This window comes from Chelonoidis abingdonii, chromosome 1, assembly GCF_003597395.2.
Source record: "Chelonoidis abingdonii isolate Lonesome George chromosome 1, CheloAbing_2.0, whole genome shotgun sequence".
NCBI lineage: Eukaryota > Metazoa > Chordata > Testudines > Testudinidae > Chelonoidis > Chelonoidis abingdonii.
This window is the reverse complement of record NC_133769.1, coordinates 250970462-250994441: the sequence shown is the minus strand read 5'-3', so window position 1 is coordinate 250994441 and position 23980 is coordinate 250970462. Positions and strand designations below refer to the sequence as shown.

General features: G+C 36.5%; 1 protein-coding gene across 12 annotated transcripts in view; it reads left to right on the top strand.

The window, feature by feature from the left end:
* REV1 (REV1 DNA directed polymerase) overlaps positions 1-23980 on the top strand; it is a 109416-nt gene that overhangs the window by 43347 nt on the left and 42089 nt on the right. For 5 of the 12 annotated variants that reach the window (XM_032765406.2, XM_032765409.2, XM_032765404.2 and 2 more), the window contains 8 exons: positions 1084-1805; positions 3437-3544; positions 6186-6302; positions 11143-11275; positions 13965-14093; positions 14866-15020; positions 17974-18093; positions 20940-21160. In XM_032765406.2, coding sequence (XP_032621297.1) covers positions 1084-1805; positions 3437-3544; positions 6186-6302; positions 11143-11275; positions 13965-14093; positions 14866-15020; positions 17974-18093; positions 20940-21160 — 1705 coding nt within the window. Of the gene's footprint in view, positions 1-1083; positions 1806-3436; positions 3545-6185; positions 6303-9351; positions 9551-11142; positions 11276-13964; positions 14094-14865; positions 15021-17973; positions 18094-20939; positions 21161-23980 lie in introns of those variants that run through there. The other 7 variants (XM_075061013.1, XM_075061001.1, XM_032765405.2 and 4 more) reach the window with 5 other exon arrangements.

Sequence of the window (23980 nt, the reverse complement as noted above, 5' to 3'; positions counted from 1 at the left end):
TTAAGTCAGTGCCACTGGGAAACAACAGCTTCCCAAACATATAGTTATTCCAAAATATTGTTGATTACTGCAATTATAAACTACATTAATCTTAGATGAATTGTTATCACAGTTAATTATCTTTCTGGTTTTATTTGCATGTCAAGTAGCTAATTACCAATCACTTTTTTTTGAATGTTTGTTTAAATGGCTTTCTGTGGGAATATATAGGTTTCTCTATAGACCAAGAATCCACTTAACTCTTAAAGTCTAATTTTAATCACGCTTATATTCATTTGTATTATTATAGTAGTACTCTTTGAGGTAAAAGTTTTGTCTTCACAGTATCAAGGTAAAAGTAAATATCTAATGTACCTGTGGCACAACACTTGCTATTTATTTTTATACATGCATAACATGCAAACAGTTTTGCTTAAAGAAAACAAATCTCCAAAAGCTGTTACTATTTTGAGTTTATAGATCTGGAACAAGTTTTGCTTAGGAGAAAACCAAATGGTTTTCAACAAACTATCCTAAATCTTCCTCCAAAAAGGAGAAATAAGTTTTTGATCTTTGCAATGAACATTTTCTATTATACAAAGAGTATAAAAATTGCATCTTTGGATAAAATGGAAAATATTCCCTTCCAGCAGCCTTATATTATTAGTGCTGTCCAAGGAGTGGTTATGTTTTTTAAAAAAGCAAATAAATAAAAAAAAATCCCAATTACTGTGTTGCTCATGTTCTTTCGTCAAATATGATATCTGTAAATCCAGAGAAAGTTGCCTTACTAATGAGAGAGCATGATTAATGCAGGAGTGATCTTTAACTCTTATATTAATAATATTATAGCGAATCTGCAAAAGTTTGTGTACACAAAATACTGACTTTTGTGATGAAAGATCATAGTTCAAACTTAGTAATAAAGTCATATAATCTTCTACCTCTAGTAACCTACCAGGAGTTGGCCATGTGAGCATTCAGAATCACTAAATTATATATATTATTTGCATATGTATATGTAAATACTTAAAATTACTTCTTGATTAACTGTATCTTTGCTTTCTGTAAGATTATTAAATGACATTTTCTTGTATGTTCTAGAAATTGCATAATAAAAAAGTATGAGACTGAAAATGAAATCAAAGCCAATGGAATCAGTAGCTGGAATGAGGAAGAGAAAGAAGATAGTGAAGATTTAGGCTTTATGGAGCTGGAGCAGGTCTTTCCTGGGGGGAAACAAAATGGAATTCAGCATCACAGAGACAGCACTGCCGTTTTTAATGGACATACTCTCAATTCTACCAGTGCCTTACAGTCACAGGATTGCATGGTGCCCACTGGCAACAGAGTTGCAAACAGGTTCTCTCCAAGCTCTGTGCAGGAGAAGGGGAAGACTGAAAAAGGCATCACTGACTTTAGAGACTGCACTATGCAGCAGTTGCAGGAAAGCAACAAAAACACAGATCTTTTAAAGAATCCACATAGGACTACGAGTAATTCATTCTCATCTTCATCTTTGCACAGTAATACTAAAATAAATGGTGCTCACCACTCCACTGTTCAGGGGCCTTTAAGCACAAAAAGCACTTCTTCAGTACCTACTCATAGCAAGGCCGCTCCCTCATCATTGTCCAAACCTTTAGACTGCAGTTTTATTTCTGACTTTTACTCTCGTTCAAGACTGCATCACATATCTACATGGAAGTGTGAATTGACAGAATTTGTCAATACCCTGCAGAGAAAAAACAATGGTGTCTTTCCGGGAAGGGAAAAGATAAAAAAATTGAAAGCGGGCAGGTCTGCACTTACGATAGCTGACACAGGTAGATATTTGTTTGACAGTTTTACTTAAAAAGGTTCTCTATTCCTTCATTCTTATGATAGGCAGCTGATCAAGATTAAATGTGAGCTTTCTGTATTCAAAAGTGAGATTATATGAAATAGCTACTTACGTGATTTTGATAAATGAAAGTCTTCATTTTTTAATTTTAAAAGCAAATTGGGACTTAATATGAAATTCAGTTGTAAACGCAAATCTTTTCGGTAGAATTATTAATTCTTCCAGAGATTGCCAAACTATTCTGGGTTCTTGAGGAGAAACACTTTTATCTATACAAACAAAGGATGGTATTTGTTCTTACATTTTTCTTTGAAAATCTAACTTGCTGCTACTTACAGTTCATGCTGAAGATTTCTAAGTTGATTAGCAGTTGGAAATGATCTATAGTCGAAATGAGAATTTTTTAGCAAGACTGCTACATGCTCTTGGATCTTTGTGACCCTTCTTCATCTGATCTGGTCTAGAACAAAAATTGGCTCTGTAAGTGTGTTGTAGTGCATGCAGATGCCATACTGAAGGCATCCATGTAAAGAACAAGATGACCAGAACTTAAATATTTTAAGTATAGTAGTAGCCTAAAGATTATTTTGCATTTTATATCTTAGCAGTATCTTCTTGAACATGCAGAGCTATTCTTCCTAATTAAGGATGAAAGGGAGACCATTACTTCTAGCAGAGATTTTTATTTCTTTAAGCTATCAAACTGTCATTATGAATTCCTTTGTTTTCCCTAATTGTATAATATTGAGCAATATTTTTCTTTAAAAAAATAAAGACAGATGATAGATGAGATAAAATAATTAAATGTTTGAAAGCAGGGCCTTAAAAACAGTTAATTTCCTCTCATCCTTTGCCAATTGACAAATGAAGCAATTTAGTTTTCTTGATCTGAAATACTTTTTCACGATGGATTGTTAGGTATTGTCCACACTTGGGATTTGCTCCAATTTCAGTGGTTGGTGACCAGCCACCAGTGTAACTGCACCAGTTCGAATTCTATAGTGTACATGGGGAAATTACTGTAAGTGATCATTGATCTGATGGAGCTTACCACAGCTTCAAGCAGGAGTAAGCTGCATCAGTGTAAATTGCAGCTTATAGCTGTTTTTCTTGCCTGTGCTAGGGTTTACACCTGTTTAGGTACACCTGTGAACAGAGAAGAGATTGTGCAGAGATAATGACTGCTCTGACCTTTGATCAAAAACTGAAGAAGCATTCCATTGCAGATTGAATTTTAGCATGGTGAAAATTAAGAATTATTAGTATATATAGTAAACTCCTGGAAACAGACTTGTTTTAACAAGGTGAAGAATGTTACTTGTGAGACCATAAGAGATAACATGGGATATGATGCCTCGCTTAGTAGACATTATACTGTTTTTAAACTTATAGCTACCTTTCCACTACGTTGTTATATTGCATTCTATTATTTTAGTGCACTGAATAGTATAAACTTCATTTTTTCTTTTAAGGCAGTTTAATAGTTGGATGGGGAAGGTTATAAAAAAAACTTTGCTGTATTTGGAAACATCTTATCAGTCCTTGATGACTAACATGAGTACTGCAAAAATTGTAAATTAGGTTTCAAAATGTGTTTGTATTTGTTTATACCAGGTAATGTTTCTGTCTTAAGTTCATCCAAGCATCAGCGCTGTATAATGCACATGGATATGGATTGCTTCTTTGTATCAGTGGGTATTCGAAATAGGCCTGATCTCAAAGGTCAGTTTTCATATATTTTTTCAATGTGAAAAATCACTTATACAATACTGAAAATGCAGTTGCTAACAACAAGGAAAGTTGATTTGGTGAGTGCTTTTCTTCTAAGAAGTTTGCCTGATGGTATGAGAACACTGCTCGTATTGCCAGGTCATATTGCTCAGTGCGCCACACTCAGTGGATACGTGTGGAAGAAACAGAATGGAATTCTTATTGCCTTCTTTCCAACATTTAGTACCAAGGAAAAAAAAAGAAAATATTTTCCCTACTCCGAGTAGCCAGTGGTGTGAAATGATGAAAACTGGAGATACATAGCCCTCCAAAACTAGAAACAGGGAGAAAGCTGGGCTGTATGTGAATCCTGTTGGGATGACTTATCTTTTATTATTATTATTATTTATTATTAAGCATAGGTAGGGTTACCAGATAGCAACTGTGGAAAAAAATGGGACAGGGGATGGGAGGTAATAGACTCCTATATAAGAAAAAGTCCCAAAAACGGGACATCTGGTCACCCTAAACATAGGCAACATGAATTCAAGTATTTCCTAACTTAGGGGTGCCTGATTTTGCAACCCTTAATGGATTTTTAACATTTTATCCTATGTAATTTCCTAGGGTGACTTTTTTGGGAGGGGAGAGGGCTAAACCTCAGGAACAGAAATTACATATGGAACTGTTTTGAATATCTCCTGCATGGGTCATCAGCGGGCTACGAATGCTGTGGATTTACAACTTCTGCACAGATCTCTACCTGATAAACTAAAGGAGTAACTGGTAGTAATATTATGCAGTTATCATTTCCAGTGTCTTATGCAACTGTTTGCCAGAGAGCAGAGAAATGTTGGGAATCAGAAATCCTGGGGTTAAGTCCTGGCTATTGAAGGAGAAGTGGTTGCATGGTTACAGACAGAACAGATAATCATACAGATTTGGCACAAGCATTCTGAAAGGCAGCGTGGATACCAAATATGATTTTTGTTTTTGTTTTGTTTACCCCATCTGTAAATAGTGAGAATTATGCTTGCCTGTCTTCTAAGGTAAGCGGTATGTGGCCTTTTGCTTATTAAGGGCTGTCAAGTGGAAAAGGAAAGAATAGGACTCCTTGTCTCCTTGATCCTAGCTCAGTACATTTTCCTGTAGGCCAAAAGACATTCTATTGCTGTACCTGTCCAGATCTTTTAAAACATAAGAACGGCCGTACTGGGTCAGACCAAAGGTTCATCTAGCCCAGTATCTGTCTGCCAACAGTGGCCAATGCCAGATGCCCCAGAGGGAGTGATCCTAATAGGCAATGATCAAGTGATCTCTCTCCTGCCATCCATCTCTATCCTCTGGCAAACAGAGGCTAGGGACACCATTCCCTACTCATCCTGGCTAATAGCCGTTTATGGACTTAACCACCATGAATTTATCCAGTTCTCTTTTAAACATTGTTATAGTCCTAGCCTTCACAACCTCCTCAGGTAAGGAGTTCCACAAGTTGACTATGTGCTGCGTGAAGAAGAACTTCCTTTTATTTATTTTAAACCTGCAGCCTATTAATTTCATTAGGTGACCCCTAGTTTTTGTATTATGGGAATAAGTAAATAACTTTTCCTTATCCACTTTCTCCACATCACTCATGATTTTATATACCTTTTGCTGTGGGGTCTGGGAGAATGTGCATACAAAGGGACATTGAGGCAAGGGAGCATGCTCACTGAGGCTGGGGAGCATGTTCAATGCAGATGGAATGTTCAGAGATTTTACTGGTTAGCTCTACTTTGAAAATGGCAAATTTCATAAGTTTATAAGTCTGCCAGATCTGAATGTATTTTCGTAAGGACGCAGGTGCCTCTCTGACATCAGGGCTATCCCTCTGCCAAATTTCAAATCTCTGTTCCAGGTTCTGAAGAGGGGCTAGAGCTTTTAACATTTTATATAAAAATTAAAAATAGATTTGCAAACATAAAAAAATACAATCTGTTCTTTAAACCTGTTCATGGAAGTGGTTGCACTGTTTGTGCTGAAGTGTTCCAAAAAAATTCATCCCGAAAGAGACAACAACTGTGGAAAAGTTCAGAGGTGATTAAAATGGGGAAAGTCTAGGCCAGAATGGTCAGAGGTTAGACCTGATCTAAACATACAGTTATGACTGGCTTACTAGTCTTTCACCATTTTAGTTAAACTGTTACACCTTTGTGTGTGGACTGTTTTATACTAATTTAAATTTTTAACTTTAGCTTGCTATTCTTAAGTGACAGGGGCAAGGTAAACTGATGTAAGATGGCAATGCCTAGAGGTTGTAATGGTTCAACTAAATTGGTACAATATCAGATGTCTAGTTAAACTGTGCATCATCTGTTTAGGTAAGTCCTTATACACAAACTAGCATAGCTGGATTTTTAGTGTTTGTTTCAAAAGATTTCTCTCTTTTTTTTCTCCTTTTGACACAAGATTTTAACCAGTTAACTAAACTATTGTTTCTAAAGCATGTCGCTTCCTTAACTGCTGCTTTCCTAATGCCAGAAGATTAGATAACTCTGAAAGAATGGTGTTTAAAGAAGTGAACAAAATTAAAGTAAACATTGTCAGAAACTTTGCCTTGGTGTGCTATTAGTGTAAATGTTTATTATATACTGACTTTAATTATTCTTCACAGGAAAACCAGTGGCTGTTACAAGCAACAGAGGTGCTGGAAGGGCACCACTTCGCCCTGGTGCAAACCCACAGCTGGAATGGCAGTATTACCAGAATAAGATATTGAATGGCAAAGCAGGTACAAAAATGAGTCTCATTTTAAAATCACAGTGCTGATGAAGAATCTCTCATTAAAGTAGTAGAAAATTAAGGATAAATTCTTTTCATTGAGTTGACTTTAGAGAGATTCATTTTTGACAGGATAGTGGTCTCTAACATTATAAATTGCTTCTGTAATAGTTTGGCATCATTACGTTCTGCTAATTAATTTTGTTGAGACTGGGGGTATATTTTAGGGTAGTTTATTTTTTATTTCCTTTTTCATTAGGGATGGGAATAAAGTATAGTGCTTCCATAAATGTGTGTGTCCAGTTTGAAAATAAGATAAACATGGACCATCTGTGATCACTTGCACCTGAGTAACAATATATCACAGAGGAGCCAGTACAAAATATCAAAAGTTAAGGTTGCTAAAAGGACTTATTAAAAAACAGAATAGAACTGTAGAAACAGCAGTATGTGACCAATGAGAAATTGGCTGCTTAAATATAGTTATAAGTCTTTGAGCTGTATATGCCTGAACCTGTAGACTTAATGTAGCTTCCTTTTAGAACATATCAGTTGCTGGAAAGCCCCTGAAGACTTGAATGAATTCTGTCCTCACTATAAAGATTGTTCCCTCAAAAGACAGGCATCTGTTGTTTGTTAAAAAAATTTTCATTCTCCCACGGTACTTTAGAAACTGTTTTCATTACATTTTGTGTTCCTAAGTAGCAATATACAAGTGTCAACAATAAATGACTTGTAAGACAGCATTGAAGACTAGGTTTGTTTATACAACCTGAATTATGTTTAGTGTGGGGAAAAAAGTGACACACTAAAAATAAATAGCTTGTTTTATATATATATTTTCCCAGTTATTTTATTATTTTTTCTCAGTTTAGATGTGTAAAGAGGTTTCTAACCGCTACCATTTAATTTCAGCTTGATTTCTGGAAATCAGATTGTTTTTCACTTCTTACTCCAGCAGCAGAATCAACAAATAGTGTTGGATTAGAATTTATACCACAGTTAGTAATTTTGTTGATTTGCAAGGTAGAATAGAATAGTTTGATCTTCCACAACTGTATTGTTTCTGTAGTATTAACAGTAAAAAGTTGGCCTTGTGAATAAATTAAGCAGATCTTGGAAGAAAAATGGAAAGCAGATATCTGCCATAATAGATGCCCTTTGTTGTTTTGCAATAGCATAATCACAGTTTAAAACAGGAAGAAAGTAAAAAATGTAGAACCCATTGTCGCTCCACCTTTTCTTAGTGCCTTTCAGGATGTTCAAACTTAATCTAATTGATTCATGGTGCCATGTGTAAGACTGAGTGGTTTATATTAAGGGCAGTTATTGTTTATAGAGATTTAGCCTTGTTGCGCTATAGTTTTGTCAGTGAACAGTTCGTAGCACGGTTCTAAATGTAGGCACTCTGTAACGTTTTCCAGACCAATGTGTATTGATAAGAAAGTCATTTGTTACAATTTAGAAACATCTTGGAAAGCTAGTTAGTTAGATAAAATTGAGGAAGATTAGCTAAGAACAACATATTGTGTGTGATACACAAATTCAAAGTATCTCTTCTGTGATATTCAGTGTGCAAGGTTTCACTGGGGCTCAAGTTCAGTATGTTACAAACTCATTGTTCTTTATTGCAGCAGCTTTTTCTGGAAGTGCGCACATTCAGTCCTTTTACTTCAACATCCTCCCTTATTGGCAGGCAGGCAGCTCTTTCTTTCTTAATGCACAGCCCGACTGTACAACCTGTAGTTTGCCAAAAGTTTTTGTGTGTTTTTGTTTTTCCCCCCCTCCCTGGCACTCTTTTTAAAGTATGTATCTTATTAACTACAGGTTCATTACATTTTTTAAAAGTCTCTCTTTTATTAATTTTATCTCAACATGCCAAACTTATATCAAGAGAGACTACTATGGATTTTCATAAAAATGTATCAGACTATCTTCTTGAGGAGAACAAAGTGAATTTAGTGATTGAGCATTACTTTGTAGCATTAATTGGAAAGGTGGTACTATGAATTGCATAGGCCACTCTAACTTTGCTACATCCTAGATAGTGTACATGAAGCACTTCACAGCAGGAACAAATTATGCTGTGCACTGCATGTAAATATGGTCCAGTAGGCACGTGGGATCATGTGAAACAAACTTAAATCTATTTTCTAAAGATATCAAAAACCCAAAAGGCCAAATTGTGCTCTGTTAAACATGTGCAACCTGTTGGGGATATACTTGTGTAAATGAGAAGAAAATTGGGCCCAAATATTCTTTTTATTTAAATTCATTTTTACATGGAGTCTCCAGTATGGAGCAAACTTCATTTGTTTGATGCCTCATGCTGTCCAAACTGTTCTCTGATCTTTCCTTCTCCAGAACTTGCTTATTAAAAATAAATGTTCCAAATTGAAAAAAATAAATACATAAATCTATGATTCACTAAGTTTGACCAGGTACAGATTCCTGCAGCTTCAACTATTGCTTTTGCAAATTGCTTCTTCAGTGATACTAGTTCCTGCTTTTTGGTCTTGTTTGCTGGACAAATATCTAGGAACAGTAGAATCTTGGATCATTTATGAAATACTTCTTTTTTTCTTTTTTTGGATTCATCCAAAACTATATAACTTTTAAATTTAAAATTTGTTGTCTTTCTCACCCTATATGTCCATTTTGGAGCAGCTTCTTGAGTGGTAGAAATTACACTCTCATATCTTCTTTAACATTCATGTCCGAAAACTAAGGAATTAGTGTACACACACAATTCAGAAGTTGGGGTCTCTCTTTTCCTAGCCAGGATGTCCAAGACATGGATGTTTTTTGTCTTTCTTTCCCTCCGCTCCAGTATCTCCAATTTTCATTCTAAAGAGCAGCAGTTTTAATTACATATTACTCAGATTTATTCTCAGCGATTTCTTTTTCGCAGACTTGGGGGCCTGGCCTCTGATTTCTCCATTTGTTGCTCCACATTCACCGTGCACTTGTCTAGTTTCCCAGCTTTTGATGAGAGATTCTCTACCTTGCCTTCCAGTGAGGACAATGTGTTCTGCATTGCCCGGAATTTCACATGAAGTGACTCCATCAGCTCATGGGGGGATCTGCTCTGCTACGCTGTGGAAAAGGTCGGCGAGCCCAGTGAAGATAGACAAGATGACAACAACATCTCAGGCCAGGGCACAGGAAGGCACAGACTAAATACGTTGTTCTTGTCATTCTTATCTTTTTTGGGCCACAATTTTGTTCTTCATACATTTGCAACTTCCGACATCTTAGGTAACTTAATGAGCCCATCAAACATTAGAACAAATTTTTCAGAAATAAAAAGACAAACTAGCAGAAATTCTGTAGAAAGGCAGATGCCCACATCAGTCAGATTCTGCCCCCCATTACAACACTTTCTTTGGTCCGATAACCAGCTTTATGTGGAGATAGCAACATACTTCTTTTCAAACTAAAAATGTTAATCTGTAAGCTGTTATTGCCATGCAGTATTATTGGGCAGTGTGGCACTGTGCAGCTATAACTTGTATGTTGTATTATATTACAAAGGTGTATTGTATTAAATAGACTGCACTAATGAAAACCAAATCTAAGTTGTATATTATACTTTTCCTTTAAAGCAGCAGTAGCTTTTTGTCCTTTTGAGATTTCACCATTTAGAGTTCAGTTCTTGATTTGATTTAAGAGCTTTGGGTTTTTTGCAGCTACTCGATTTTTCTGGCTGACCTACCATTAAGAGTCAGTGTGCTTATCTAGAGATACTTAGATACCATGTTGATGTGCAGAGAATAAGAATCTGAACAGATTAGAATAGAGAATGCTTTACTTTATCCCAATTTGCTGTATCTCTCTACCATTCATTTCTGCATATGTATGTAGTACTCAGTTGGCTTGAATGATTCTTTAGTCTTTTTGCCTTAGCTCATTCAAAGTAGGTTTTATAGAATTAGCTAAAGATCTGTCTCATCCTTTTCTTTAATAGTCTGAGATTGGAGTATTTATTTAGTGTTGCATCATTTTGGTCCAGTGGAAGTTTGGAATGATATTCTAAATCAGGTGCTTTTGAATCCCAGTAAGAGAATCATCAGAGGCCAGTAACTGAAACTTTGTTTATGAATTTAACAATGAAGCTGAAAGTTGTGAAGGACATATAAGTATCCAGCCAGGCTTACATATTTTGCTTATTTCCTGATCTGAAAATATTCTTGATATTTCATTTAACTTTTAAAATTCTGATTTGAGGTGTCTAAATTAAGTTACTTGATGTTTAGATTAAGTAATTACTAGAAAGTAGAGATGTCAGTACTAGGTTACAAGGAGGCTGAGCTGTAGAATTGCATTACACAATGAAATTCTGTATTCTTGTATTTTTTTTTTAAATGGGTGTAAATATGACATTCTTTGTTCAGACAAATGGTTGATAAGCTCTGAGTGTCTTGCATTTAGTTTATAGGTTGAAGCTTGAAGAAACGTCAGTAGTTTGGCAATTAAATTTTTTTTTACAACCACATTAAGGGTAGTAACGGCTCTTTCAACTCACAGTATTATCATAGTCTGAATTTTATTGGCCACTAGCCATCTACAAGTTGGTCTCGGATAATGTGGGAAAAAAAGAAAGTATAGTTATTCTTCAGTAGCATCATATTTTACTGTCCTCCACTGTCCTGTTAATATATGGGTAAGTTCTTCGTTGACCTAATCAGTTATTGGACGATGTGAACCCCAATATATTGTGAAGAAATATGAGAACAGAAACTGCTGAAAAAAATTCAGTTGTAATCCATTGATTATTTGTGAATTAAATAAGTCTTTCGAACCATTAAGACAATAATATAAGAACAAAATATAAAATATTATTTTCCAAGCAGAAAATAGAATTCCTGATAAACTGGACTCATCAATCGGGGAGAATCCGGATTCTACTGAGATGAATGGAGCTGACTTGGATATCTCTGGTTTGTCAATGGCTGAAATTGCATCTTGTAGTTATGAAGCCAGGTAGGTAGAAATTATTTGTCATGTTGATTGTAAAGTTCTGTCATACAATGCTCACAGATACCAGGTGAAATATCTATTTACATTGTTTAAATTCAGCCAAAAATAGAACACTTAGTCTTTGTTTCAGAAATTACATTTAAATAAATTATGCTAGGTACCAGCACAAGAAGGGAAAATGTGTTTGCTCTCCCTTTTTACTTTAATACCATGTTTCAAGCTGTGATCTAATCAGTTCTCACTAGCTAAGCATATTTCAGTTGGGCCAACGCCACTAAAGAAAATCCGAGGTTGCATACACAGTGATATTGTTGATTTAATAGGTGACATCCTTCTCTCTGAAACTGAACCAATGTTTTTTCATGGCATTAGGAATGTTGTATTATTGGAGGTCAGGCTCAGATGAGGCATAAAATTAAAATCCTGATCACTTATGATCACTAAATCTAATGGTACTTTTTCCACAAATTTTGTGCTGAATTTCCCAGATAGCCTAGTCAAGAGGGGAACATCCAGTGTCTACAATAACTTGTTTTAATTGTAGTCCCAAAGATGTATAATTGATTTTAGGGCTGTCAAGTGATTAAAAAAATTAATCCAGATTAATTACACTGTTAAATAGTAATAGAATACAATTTATTTAAATATTTTTGGATATTTTCTACATTTTCTAATATATTGATTTCAATTACAACACAATAGAAAGTGTACAGTGCTCACTTTATATTATTTTTATTACAAATATTTGCACTGTAAAAAACAAAAGAAATAGTATTTTTCAATTAACCTAATACAAGTACTGTAGAGCAATCTCTTTATTCTGAAAGCTGAACTCACAAATGTAGAATTATGTACAAAAAAAGCGTTCAGAAATAAAACGATGCAAAACTTTAGAGCCCACATGTCCACTCTGTCCTGCTTCTTGTTCAGCCAGTCACTCAGACAAACAAGTTGGTTTACATTTGCAGAAGATAGTGCTGCCTGCTTCTTGTTTTCAGTGTCACCTGAAAGTGAGAACATGCATTTGCATGGCATTGTTGTATCTGGCGTTGCAAGATATTTATGTGCCATATGTGCTAAAAAATCATATTTCCCTTCATGCTTCAACCACCATTCCGGAGGATGCGCATTCATGCCAATGACTGGTTCTGCTTGATAACGATCCAACGATTGGAAGGCACTTCAGATTCTTTAATCTTGGGTCAGGTGCTGTAGCTATCTTTAGAAATCTCACATTGGTACCATCTTTATATGTTGTCAAATCTGCAGTGAAAGTGTTCTTAAAACAAACAACATGCAGGGTCCTCATCTGAGACTGCTAAAACACGAAATATATGGCAGAATGCAGGTAAAACAGAGCGGGGGACATACAAGTTCTCCCCTAAGAAGTTCAGTCACAAATCTTTAAAAAAAGGCATTAAACGAGCATCATTAGCATGGAAGCATGTCCTCTGAAATGGTGACTGAAGCGTGAAGGGGCATACGAATGTTTAGCATATTTGGCATGTAAATATCTTGCAATGCTGGCTACAAAAATGTGTGTTCTCACTTTCAGGTGATGTAAATAAGAAGCAGGCAGCATTATCTCCCAGAAATATAAACAAACTTATTTGTCTTAGTGGTTGGCTGAACAAGAAGTAGGACTTACTGGACTTGTATGCTCTAAAGTTTTACATTGTTTTGTTTTTGAGTACACTTATGTAACAAAAAAAATCTACATTTGGAAGTTACATTTTCATGGTAAACAGATTGCACAACAGTACTTGTATAAGGTGAATTTTTACAGTGCAAATATTTGTAATAAAAAATATAAAAGGAGCACTGTACACTTTGTATTCTGTGTTGTAATTGAAATCAGTATATTTGAAAACGTAGAAAACATGCAAAAATATTTAATACATTTTCAGTTGGTATTTTATTGTTTAACTGTGCAATTAATCACGATTAATTTTTTTGAGTTAATTGCATGAGTTAACTGTGAGTAATCAACATCCCTAGTTGGTTTCTAGTGCAAATAACGCCCTTGCATTTATTATCACCATGGAACCATGGATAGAGTATTTTAGGGCACATGAGCTGCTTTTTTTTTTCTTTTTATGGCTTGGTTTTGCAAAGATTTAGTTTATTTTATAGTTCAATATATAACTTTACAAAATTGTGCCATTATAATAAAATAAACCACATTGATCCACCTTCCTTCTCCATACTCTAGCAGAGTTGTACTGTTCTGCATAGTGCATGTTCTGTCATAGCTTGGATCAGGAGATGGCAAGCCCTGTCTAAAATACACAATAACTTATTTTAAAATTAAATATATATGTATATTCCCAATTGCCCTGCTTTTGTTCCTTGTTTGAAACACATAGCACAAAATCTTACAATTATTGAATTTAATTACTGTCGTGCAAGTCACTTTTTGCATCAGTTAGACTATTTACATGGGTGCAGAAAACTACTGTATATCTGTTCTTTGTCTGGAGTAGTGGTATGGGAAAGTTTGAATATTATTATTAGTATGTATTTGTATTACTATGGCATCTAGGAGCCCTGGGTATGGGCTGGAAACCCATTGTGCCAGGTAGTGCTGTACAAACATTTCATCTTGTACATATCTGAAATTTTGTGACTTTTTATTTTTATTTTTTTGCAAAGGGCAGATCTATGTAACTTACTTGTTTTTACTTGTTTTTAGACAAGTTGGGGTAAAGAATGGAATGTTTTTTGGCCAAGCAAAACAGCTATGTCCAAGTCTTCAAGCAGTTCCATATGACTTCCATGCATACAAAGAAGTTACACAGACAGTGTATGAGACGCTGGCCAGGTAAAGTTGCATTATGTATTTGTATAATCTTTGGCAGCGATCAAGCATGTTTTCAGTTGCCACATTCCCAAATGCCATTATGTGATCCAGGATTTTCATCTTCACGGGTATGTTATCCCCATTCCTCTCCCTCATCACCCCCTTCCAAACCATTCCCATCTCAGATCTTTCTTTTATAGTAACTTTTTATCTTGACTGGGTGATGGAGGGTAGTCAGCTTAGAGTGAGATTTTTCTCCTCTGCTGCTCTGTATCTTGAGGTCAAATCCTGCAAAATGATCAATGTCTGACTCCTGTTAAAGTCAGTGTCAAAACTTCCAGTGACTTCAGGAGAAAACTGTGGTTTTCAGTTAGAAAGTTTGGTATGTTTTGCTGCCCTTCCAAGACATCAACATTTCTTTAGACACACATTTTCAAGAACTGAATTTTTGTGGAATAAATTTAAAGAAAATTTTACTTCTTTATTTCATTTGACTGTGTGTGTGTGGGGGGAAAGGAGTCAGTTATTTTTTAGGTGAAGAATAAAATATTTAACTTTCCTTCTCCAACTAATCTTTTAAAAGCATGATGCATACTGAAATTAGTCCTAGACAGTAGTGCTGCTGTAACTTGCTATATTAATATTTTTAAATGCTTAACTAAGTTGTGTGGGATAAGAGAATAAAAAATTAGGGAAATACCACCACAAAAGGAAGATTTTACTTGCTACATATTTGTTTTAACAGATGGTGAGCTGTTGCTGCTGTTTCACCTCCTTTACTTTGTGTTGTTAGCTATACTCATAACATCGAAGCAGTCAGTTGTGATGAAGCGCTAGTAGATATCACTGAAATCCTTGCAGAGACCAGACTGACTCCTGATGAATTTGCAAGTGCTATCCGCACCGAAATCAAAGACCAGACTAAATGTGCTGCCTCTGTTGGGATGGGTTAGTACTTTATTTCATATTTACTTACAAGTGTCACTTGCCGCCCTTGGGTATATCAAAATTACATAAGGGACTTCTAAAACAGTCAGTTTTCATGAAATGCACAAAACATTGCCATTAAAATAAATGTATTAAAAAAAAAATTCCTTGATGGAAAATGTTAAGCAACCTAACTTTAGGGATTGCTACCAGCTCCCTTTTTAGTACTGACAGTGTGGTATAATTTCACTTCTGGGACACTTTGTGTTCATTTTAAAATAAATATTAAGATTGACAGATGAAAGCAGGATAAAATGTATTCAGTCACCATCCTGTATAAAAAGGGAAAGTAATAAAGGGCTGTAGGGTGGCATGACTTGGTATAGGTCATGAAACATGTTCACTAAAAGTAGAGGTAGTCAGTTTTGTAGGAGGTACAGTATATGAATTCACATCTTTTGAAAATTTTCCATGCTTGCTTTTTCTTTTTCCTTGTCTCCCTCTCTCTCCCCCTTTATCTCTGTTCATAATCATATTATCAAAATGAGAATCTGGGAATAAATATTTTGAGACAAGTAAAATTCACTTCTGATTTAAGTTGAAATCCATTATTGTAGCTCTTTGGAGGTAAACTTCTCCCATTATCTCTTACTCATTGTTATTAACTTTAAGTAAAATTCTCCAGATTCCTGTTTGTCATGCCTTGCCTTGAGACATATTTGGAACCGTTTATAGCTTTATTTAATGTGCTTATTCTTTGTTTTAAAATAATACAATTTTTGAGCATACCTTTATACTTCGATTTCAGTTTTATATTCTTGGTTGAAAGAACAAAATTCCTCCAGTCAAATATTTGTTCCAGTAATAAATATATATCAAATTCTTTTTTAAAAAGAGACTAGTCTGCAATTACTGTGTATCAAGTGGTTTTCAAAAACTTCATATGATGGGAAACAGTACAAAGACTTCAAAATTAGACCAGGATAAAATGATTGGAACAAAGAACATGTGGCCAAATGGCTAAGACACAAGCCTGTGATTTGAAAGAGACCAGGGTTCAGTCCTTTACTCTGCCACATACTTTGCGACCTTGAGCAAGTAATTTAGGCATAGTCTCCTTGGGAAGATTGCAGCAATATAATCGAAGATGTGAATTTAAACTGATTATATAGCTCAAGCTGTGCAAACTCCTATGTTGGACACTCTTATTTCTGATATAGATGTGTTTGAATGCTCTTATCTCTGATATAACTGTGTCATCGTCTTTTTTTTGTTGTTGTTGTTGTTGGGAACAGATTTAAGTTAGACTGAAATAAGAGCATCCATGCAGACAGAGCTTTCACTGACTTAACTAAGCCATTTTATCTAAGCCAATTAAATTTAAACCTGTGAATGTATGTAGACTAGGCCTTAGTTTTTCTGTGCCTCAGTTCCCCATCTTGTAAAATGAATATAGTAGTATTTCCCACTTCACATAATGCTGTGAGGATACATACAGTAAAGATTGTGAGTCACATAGATACTACAGTAATGGGAGCCATATACCTAAGAGAGGTAGAATGGTGGAAATCTGAAGTGACGTATTACAGGCAGAGGATGGGACACCAAAGGAAAAAGGAAAATTGGACATGGAATTCTTTATTGATAGTCATAAATATAATTCCTAGCATGATGCCCATGATCTCTGCATTACCATCATTATTTACCAAAAAGATGTTAAATAATGTAACCCTTGGGGGACAGGAGAGACCGAGAACAACATATTGTAAATGGTGGCATTTACCCAACCTTTTGTAGTTTGCCCTATGCTACAGCAGGTTCTTTTTGGTAGCAATGATATCACAGAATGAGACATGCTAATGCACGGTATTGGAGTGGTAGCTGGTTGGACATGAAGAAACCTGTAAGCAGAAAAAAATTTGGAAAGTGTGCCAAATGTCCCCCTAATTCTGATTTTATTGGGCATTCTAATGGTAAAACTAATGAAATTTTATTCTTTTTTAGCAAGTAATGGGGCTGACAAATACCCATTTCTATCATATAATTCACTTTTTAGTATGACAGACAGTTTATTATATACTTAAGTTGAGTGCAACATCTTTTTTTAGTGAAAGCAGCAGAGAATCCTGTGGCACCTTATAGACTAACAGAGGTTTTGGAGCGTGAGCTTTCGTGGGTGAATACGGTATTCACCCACGAAAGCTCACGCTCCAAAACCTCTGTTAGTCTATAAGGTGCCACAGGATTCTCTGCTGCTTTCACAGATCCAGACTAACACGGCTACCCCTCTGATATCTTTTTTTAGAATGATCTACAGCAGTGATCGTCAGGGCTCAGGGGCCAAATTAGTGAACACCATTATCCAAAAGAGCCACAATAGTGAGAATTCATTGTTTCATATACTATATAATTCTCACAGCAAAATAACTGACCACATTTTTTTTTATCACCTACCATTGGTTAATTACATATTAAAAGCATCCTGATTGGTTGATAAATAATTAAATCACTGTTTTAATAAAGTGTGCTGCAAAGAACCGCAGGAGACGCATTAAAGAGTCACTTGTGTCTCATGAGCCTCAGTCTGTGTATCACTGATCCTACAGTACAAAGATGCTGTAATTTTACTTTTTAACAATTTTGATAGCTCCCTTGTCTATTTCTACATGTATAGAACATTCACTGGAGACTTACAGTATTTTGTAGTGGGTGTTTTTTATTATAATTTAGCAAGTACAAGTTAGTGTTGCAAAAATATCCTTTTTCCCTCAGATCCTACCAGTTGCCAAAATGGAAGCATGGACAGCAGGAACAAGTAAATACTAAACAAAAAATCCAAAGCAGTATTTGGAGAGAGATTAAAATGTGGCTATACTTCTCTGCACCTTTCTCCTCATCCTCTGACTAGTAAAATGCTATTTGTGATGGCAGAAATCAGCATAGGCATCCTTTAATTATTTTTTCACTTTTTCAGGCTCCAATATTCTGCTGGCCAGAATGGCAACTCGCAAAGCAAAACCAGATGGACAGTATCACTTAAAACCTGAGGAAGTGGATGATTTTATTAGAGGTCAGCTAGTTAGCAATCTTCCAGGTACATTTTTAATTGAATTATTGATGTCCTCCTTTTACAGGGATGTTTCAGGCTGATGTTAGAATTTGCTATATGCTGCAAAATGGTGTCCTGTCAATCAAGGGTCAAATTATTTTTTCCAAATTTCACGTAAAAGAGGTTGGCCATTATTTAAGGTTATCTAATCTGCAAAATGAAGATATTTCATGTTTAGGATTATCTGCTGAATACTGGAGTGCTCCTTCTCATTTCTCTTGTCATTTTACATTTTTTCTTTGTATTTTCTTTAAGAATAAATTCCTTCTTAAAGACCTTACAGAGCCATACAGTATGGTGAGATGGCAAGGGATGGGGTCAGTTTAGTATTTCAGGCAGCCTGAATATTCTTGCACTGCTAATTTGTGGGTTTGACATCTCCAGCAGAATTCATGCTGAGTACATGACTACATGGGTGGTTCCTGTTAGGAATATAACGAAAAAGTCTTAACATAGTGTGCTTGCCCAACTGGTTAGTTGGCTCTGTTATGAATGGTTGAAAATCGTATTCCAGGTGGTGTCAGGATCAAGGGAATATTTTTTTAAAAGGGGGTATGCGGGGGCAGAATTTTGAAGTTTGGAAAAGTACCAGAAAAAGGGAGTTAATAAGGATGAAGAGACATGAATGAAAAATGGGAGAGGAAAAGGAATAAAAAGATGGATGGTTTTCTTAAAACTTGTTGGTATTAGGAAATTCTCGGTAAGAGAAGGGTTAGAAAAGAACAAGGAAGGTGGAGAAGTAAAAAGTCAGTGAGTGGAATGTAGAAGAGGAGATACTGGAAAATTGGGCATCCTTGAGTTGAAAGAAGGAAGTATTCCTTGAAATTAGCCAATGCAAAATGGAATAGTGTGTGGAGAATACAGTGGAAAAGGAAACTACAATAGGACTAAAACACCTTAACACTTCTGTGTACACTGTCTAGCCATAATGGACATAGAAGTAGGACTGACAACATTGTTTTTCCTTGAATTATTGTATATAAATGTCTCTAATTGTTTAATGTAGCACTACACTTGAGGTACAGGAATCTGTGTGGATTGTGTCATGGAAGAATAGTAGAAATTTGCTCAATTGTGGCAACTGTATTTATGCAATCGTAAGCCAAAGTGCTTCCTTGTATGTAACAGGGTAGCACGTTACCTTTATAGTGTATGCACCTGACACAGTTTGAAAGGTAAGACCCTGAAATTAATAAAGGATACCTGAAATACAGAGTGTAAATGGGTACTTAATCTTGCTCAAACTGTATGCATAGCTGTTTTAGGAATGTGTTCCAATGCTAATGTAGATTTCATATAAGGAAACAAAACAGAAAGATATTGTAATAGACGTATAAAATATTTGAAAATAGCATCATTATACATGTGTTCCTCACAGGGTCGCCCAGAGGATTCAGGGGGCCTGGGGTCTTTGGCGGTGGGGGGTCCTCGCTTCGGCAGTTATTTGGCAGTGGAGGGTCCTTCCACTTCGGGACCTGCCGCAGAAGTGCCCCAAAGACCCGTGGCGGGGGGCCCCTGCTGCCGAAGCGGGACCCGACACTTTGGTGGCAGGTCCTGCTTCAGTGGTAATTCAGTGGCGGGGGGTCTTTCCGCCCCCCAAGACCCAGAGCGGAAGAATCTCTGGGGGCCCAGGCCCCGCGACAGTTTTCCAGGGCCCCCGGAGCAAGTGAAGGACCCCGCTCCAGAGGCCCCGAAAAGCTCTTGTGGGGGCCCCTGCGGGGCCTGGGACAAAGTGCCCCACTTTCCCCTCCCCTGCGCCCTGGGCCCTCAATATACAGTGCTAAAACTAGATTAATACTTAATTTGTCAATTTCACTTCTGACTATGGCTCACTATAGATTGCCTATAGGCGATTAGGTTTTAGAAGCTTGATTTTTTTATTATTATTATTTTTTTTTCTTGATACATAACTTTTTTCAGTTTGGCCTCTTCATCTAACCTGTACTATCTATCCATTTTTGTCTAATTACATTTAATTTTCTATCATATAATGTAGTATGCTTAATTTAAAAGTCCTTTAAAATTTTCTGATGTCACTTGCATTTAGTGTTTTCCGTAGTGTTTTCAGTGTAAGTACCTCATTTAAATTGTAAAATGGAGATCCTAAAAGATGGAATCTGATTATGAGAATATTCTAACTTTAGCCATTTATAGTAGTGTAAATGTATAAATTCTGATTACTTTGTAAATTATTACTTTTTTATAAATCAGTAATCTCACTAAAAATTAACACACTAGGATACTTACAGTTTTCAGATGGTTCGTAACTCACCTCATTCATAATTTGAGCCATTTTTCCTCTCTGAAATAACATGTTTCCAACCAAGTAGCAATTAAAAATAGCTAGAATTTTTACTGGTTTCCTTTTAGGTGCAAACACTTGTGTACAGTTGCAAATATATCTGACTTGTTTTGTTTTTGAACTATTTTGAATTGATAAAGTGTATTAGTCTACAGTCTTAATACTGACCTTGTGCTCAGTTGTTGTACAAAGTATAGAAGACGCAGTCATTATCCAAGGGGCTACAAGTTAAAAGCAATGTCCTGCAAGCACAGGTTAGCAAGTCTTGACACTGGAAAAAGCATAGACAGCAGTAACTGCAAAATTAGGCCCTTAACTAAAATTCAGTCAGACTAAACAAATACTGTACATGATACAAAATTTGCTGGTCAATTGTAATGCATCCAGTGTTCTTTTTCCACCAATCGCACCTTAAAATTTGAACTGGATACCAGGCATTTCAAGATCAAAAGAGAATGGTGGTGCTTTAAAAAAATGAACTTTGTCTGGATTGTATAGACTTAACAGATCAAAATTATTCTCTTGTTAGGAGTTGGTAGGTCAATGGAATCCAAGTTGGCATCTTTGGGAATTAAAACCTGTGGAGACCTACAATATCTTACTATGTCAAAACTCCAGAAGGAATTTGGTCCAAAAACAGGACAGATGCTCTACAGATTCTGTCGTGGTTTGGATGACAGACCTGTTCGAACAGAAAAGGAAAGAAAATCTGTTTCAGCTGAGATCAACTATGGTATAAGGTTTACTCAGGTAAACTAAAACTCTTACGTTTTGGAGGATTAAATATTATATTTGAAAGACTTCCTCCCACAGCAGAAGACCCTCCTTGTTTCCCATGGATATTCCGAATGCCCTCATTTAATCTTTGTTGTTGTTTGTTGTTTTTTAAAGACATCACTGTATTACAGCCACAATCATGGCAGTCATATTGACAATCCATCATTCTCATCCTAACATTCTGTTCCTGGGAATGATTTACCGGACTAAATTCCAATTCTGTTTACCCATGTGGCAATGCATAATACCATATCTAGACTATCCTAGTGCAGATTTTTAACCAATTTATATCTTTTAAAATACTGCATTTTTAAAATCTTTTATTAACTATAACAATATTAAAATAATTATTACCTTCAGAAAGGAAGTTAGTGTAATGGTAAGATTGAGAAATTAAATATATATGAAAATTATAAAAATGAAGGACAACATTTTCATACCTGGATGCCTAAAGTTAGACTCAGTATCCATATTCAGGTTCTTAAACCAAATGCCAGATTGGAGAGGGAGGGAGCCTCTGCCTTTCTCATTGATGTTAGAATCAAAACAACAATCTAGGGGTTTGTCTACACAAACACTTAATCTACTCCTATTTTAAAGCATTGGTTCTCAACCAGGGATACACATACCCCTCGGTGTATGCAGAGGACTTCTAGGGGGTACATCGAGATATTTGCCTAGTTTTACAACAGTCTACATAAAAAGCACTAGTGATGTCAGTAAAAACTAAAATTTCATACAGACAATGACTTGTTTATACTGCTCTACATACAGAACACTGAAATGTAAGTACAATATTTATATTCCAATTGATTTATTTTATAATTATATGGTAAAAATGAGAAAGTAAGCAATTTTTCAGTATAGTATGCTGTACACTTCTTTTTTTTTTTTTTTTTTTTTTTGATGTTTGTCTGATTTTGTAAGCAAGTAGTTTTTAAGTAATGTGAAGCTTCCGGCTATGCAAGACAAATCAGACTCTTGCAAGGGGTACAGTAGTCTGGAAAGGTTGAGAGCCACTGCATTAAAGCACACTAGGGAACTTTAGTGCATGACAGAGCCTACATAGGCACTTACTGCATGGCAGACTTGTGCGTGACAGACTTGCACCTAAATGTTTGTTTAGGCAATCCCTCGGAACCTAACATCAGCACCTAGAGTTTGAAACTTTGAACCCATGTTTCTACCAAAATTCTAATTTGATCACATTGCATATCATTCATAATTTATGGTACAAATTAAATTTAATATTAAGTAAGCCTTAATGTATTACTTTTCACTTGGAAATCAGGAAAAGAAATGGGTAGGGGCCTCATGGCCAAGGTCTGAGAGTGCAGTAGAAAACTTTTCCTTTTGTAATTTCCTGACTCTTGGGTGCTTTATTTCTCAAACTTCCTTGCATCAGTGTTGGGAGTTTTTCATTTAATTTCATAATATTAAATGAAATGCTAGTAAATACCGCATAGGGTAATTTGATCTAAACTGTGAAGTGGGGGATCCTTAAGTAAAGCCACTGAATTTAGGTGCAGCTTGCCAAGGAGTATAGACAACTTTGGCGGTGATCCTCAGCAAAAGTACTGCAGCTGCTTTAGACTTAAGAAGTTCACCTGGAAGTTTAGAGCCGCAATCATAAAAGATAGAAGTGAATGCTGAAATTGTGCAGAAATTGACCGCTTAGGCTCCCATGCATGTCAAGGAAAATCTTATCTACTGAATTTCTTCAAGTAGTGTCCCTGTTGGTGCTCCACTACAGGTTTTTCTGTGCTGCTGTGCCTCTAATTGGAAATTTTAGGTAGCAATGTCCATTCAGCCTGCCCGTGCACTCTCCCTCCCTGGTGGTCTGCCTCAAGGCTGTCTAGCACTGAAGGAGCCAGCAGTTGTCCCTTCCTTATCTGTGTCCTTAGTATAAGTAGTAGTTGTTTTTGTTTCTTTTGTTCTCCTTAGTAGTTAATGTTTCCATTTTATCCCCTTGGGATAAGAAAAGAACTTTAGCTTATGTTTCCCACCCCAGGGGTCTTTAGAAGACTCTCTAAGTTCTTTCACTTAAAAAAAAAAAAAAAAAAAGGTGGGGGAGGGGGGAATAAAAGAAGAGAGGAAAGAAGAACTTTCTTTGGCATTCTTCATTGCCAGAAGGTGATACCTTCCTCCCATGGGGAATGCCCAGCTTCTAGAGCAGGGGTTGGCAACCTCTGGCCCGTGGCTCGCCAGGGTAAGCACCCTGGCGGGCCAGGCCAGTTTGTTTATCTGCCACGTTGGCAGGTTCAGCAGGCCGCGGCTCCCACTGAAGCCTGGGACAGCGAACCGCGGCCAGTGGGAGCCGCGATCCACTGAACCTGCCTATGCAGCAGATAAGCAAACTGGCCCAGCCTGCCAGGGCGCTTACCCTGGCAAGCCGTGTGCCAGAGGTTGCCGACCCTTGTTCTAGAGTTGCCTCTGGATGTCTGGGAGAGTCACATATCGCTCAGAAGTGCTCCCTCTGACCCTAGTTAAAGCCAAGGTCATGCAAGAAAAGGGAGCTGAAATTAAAACTCCTCCTTATGAGAAGACACTTCAGCCTCCAGGTATTGACTCTGGATCATCCCTGGAGCCTTCAACTTCAAAGGGGTTAGAGTCACAGAAAGACCAGCAGATTCCTCCCATAAAGTCTAAAGAGAAAGGGCTCAAAGCCCCCAAACTGAGTCATTGGCCGGTCAGAGGGGTTCCCCAGTGTGGCCACCTTGGTACTGGCTGCTCCGAACCACAGTACCCAGAAACGTCAGGGTGCTTCTGCTATGAGCTCTGCTGTACCACCTA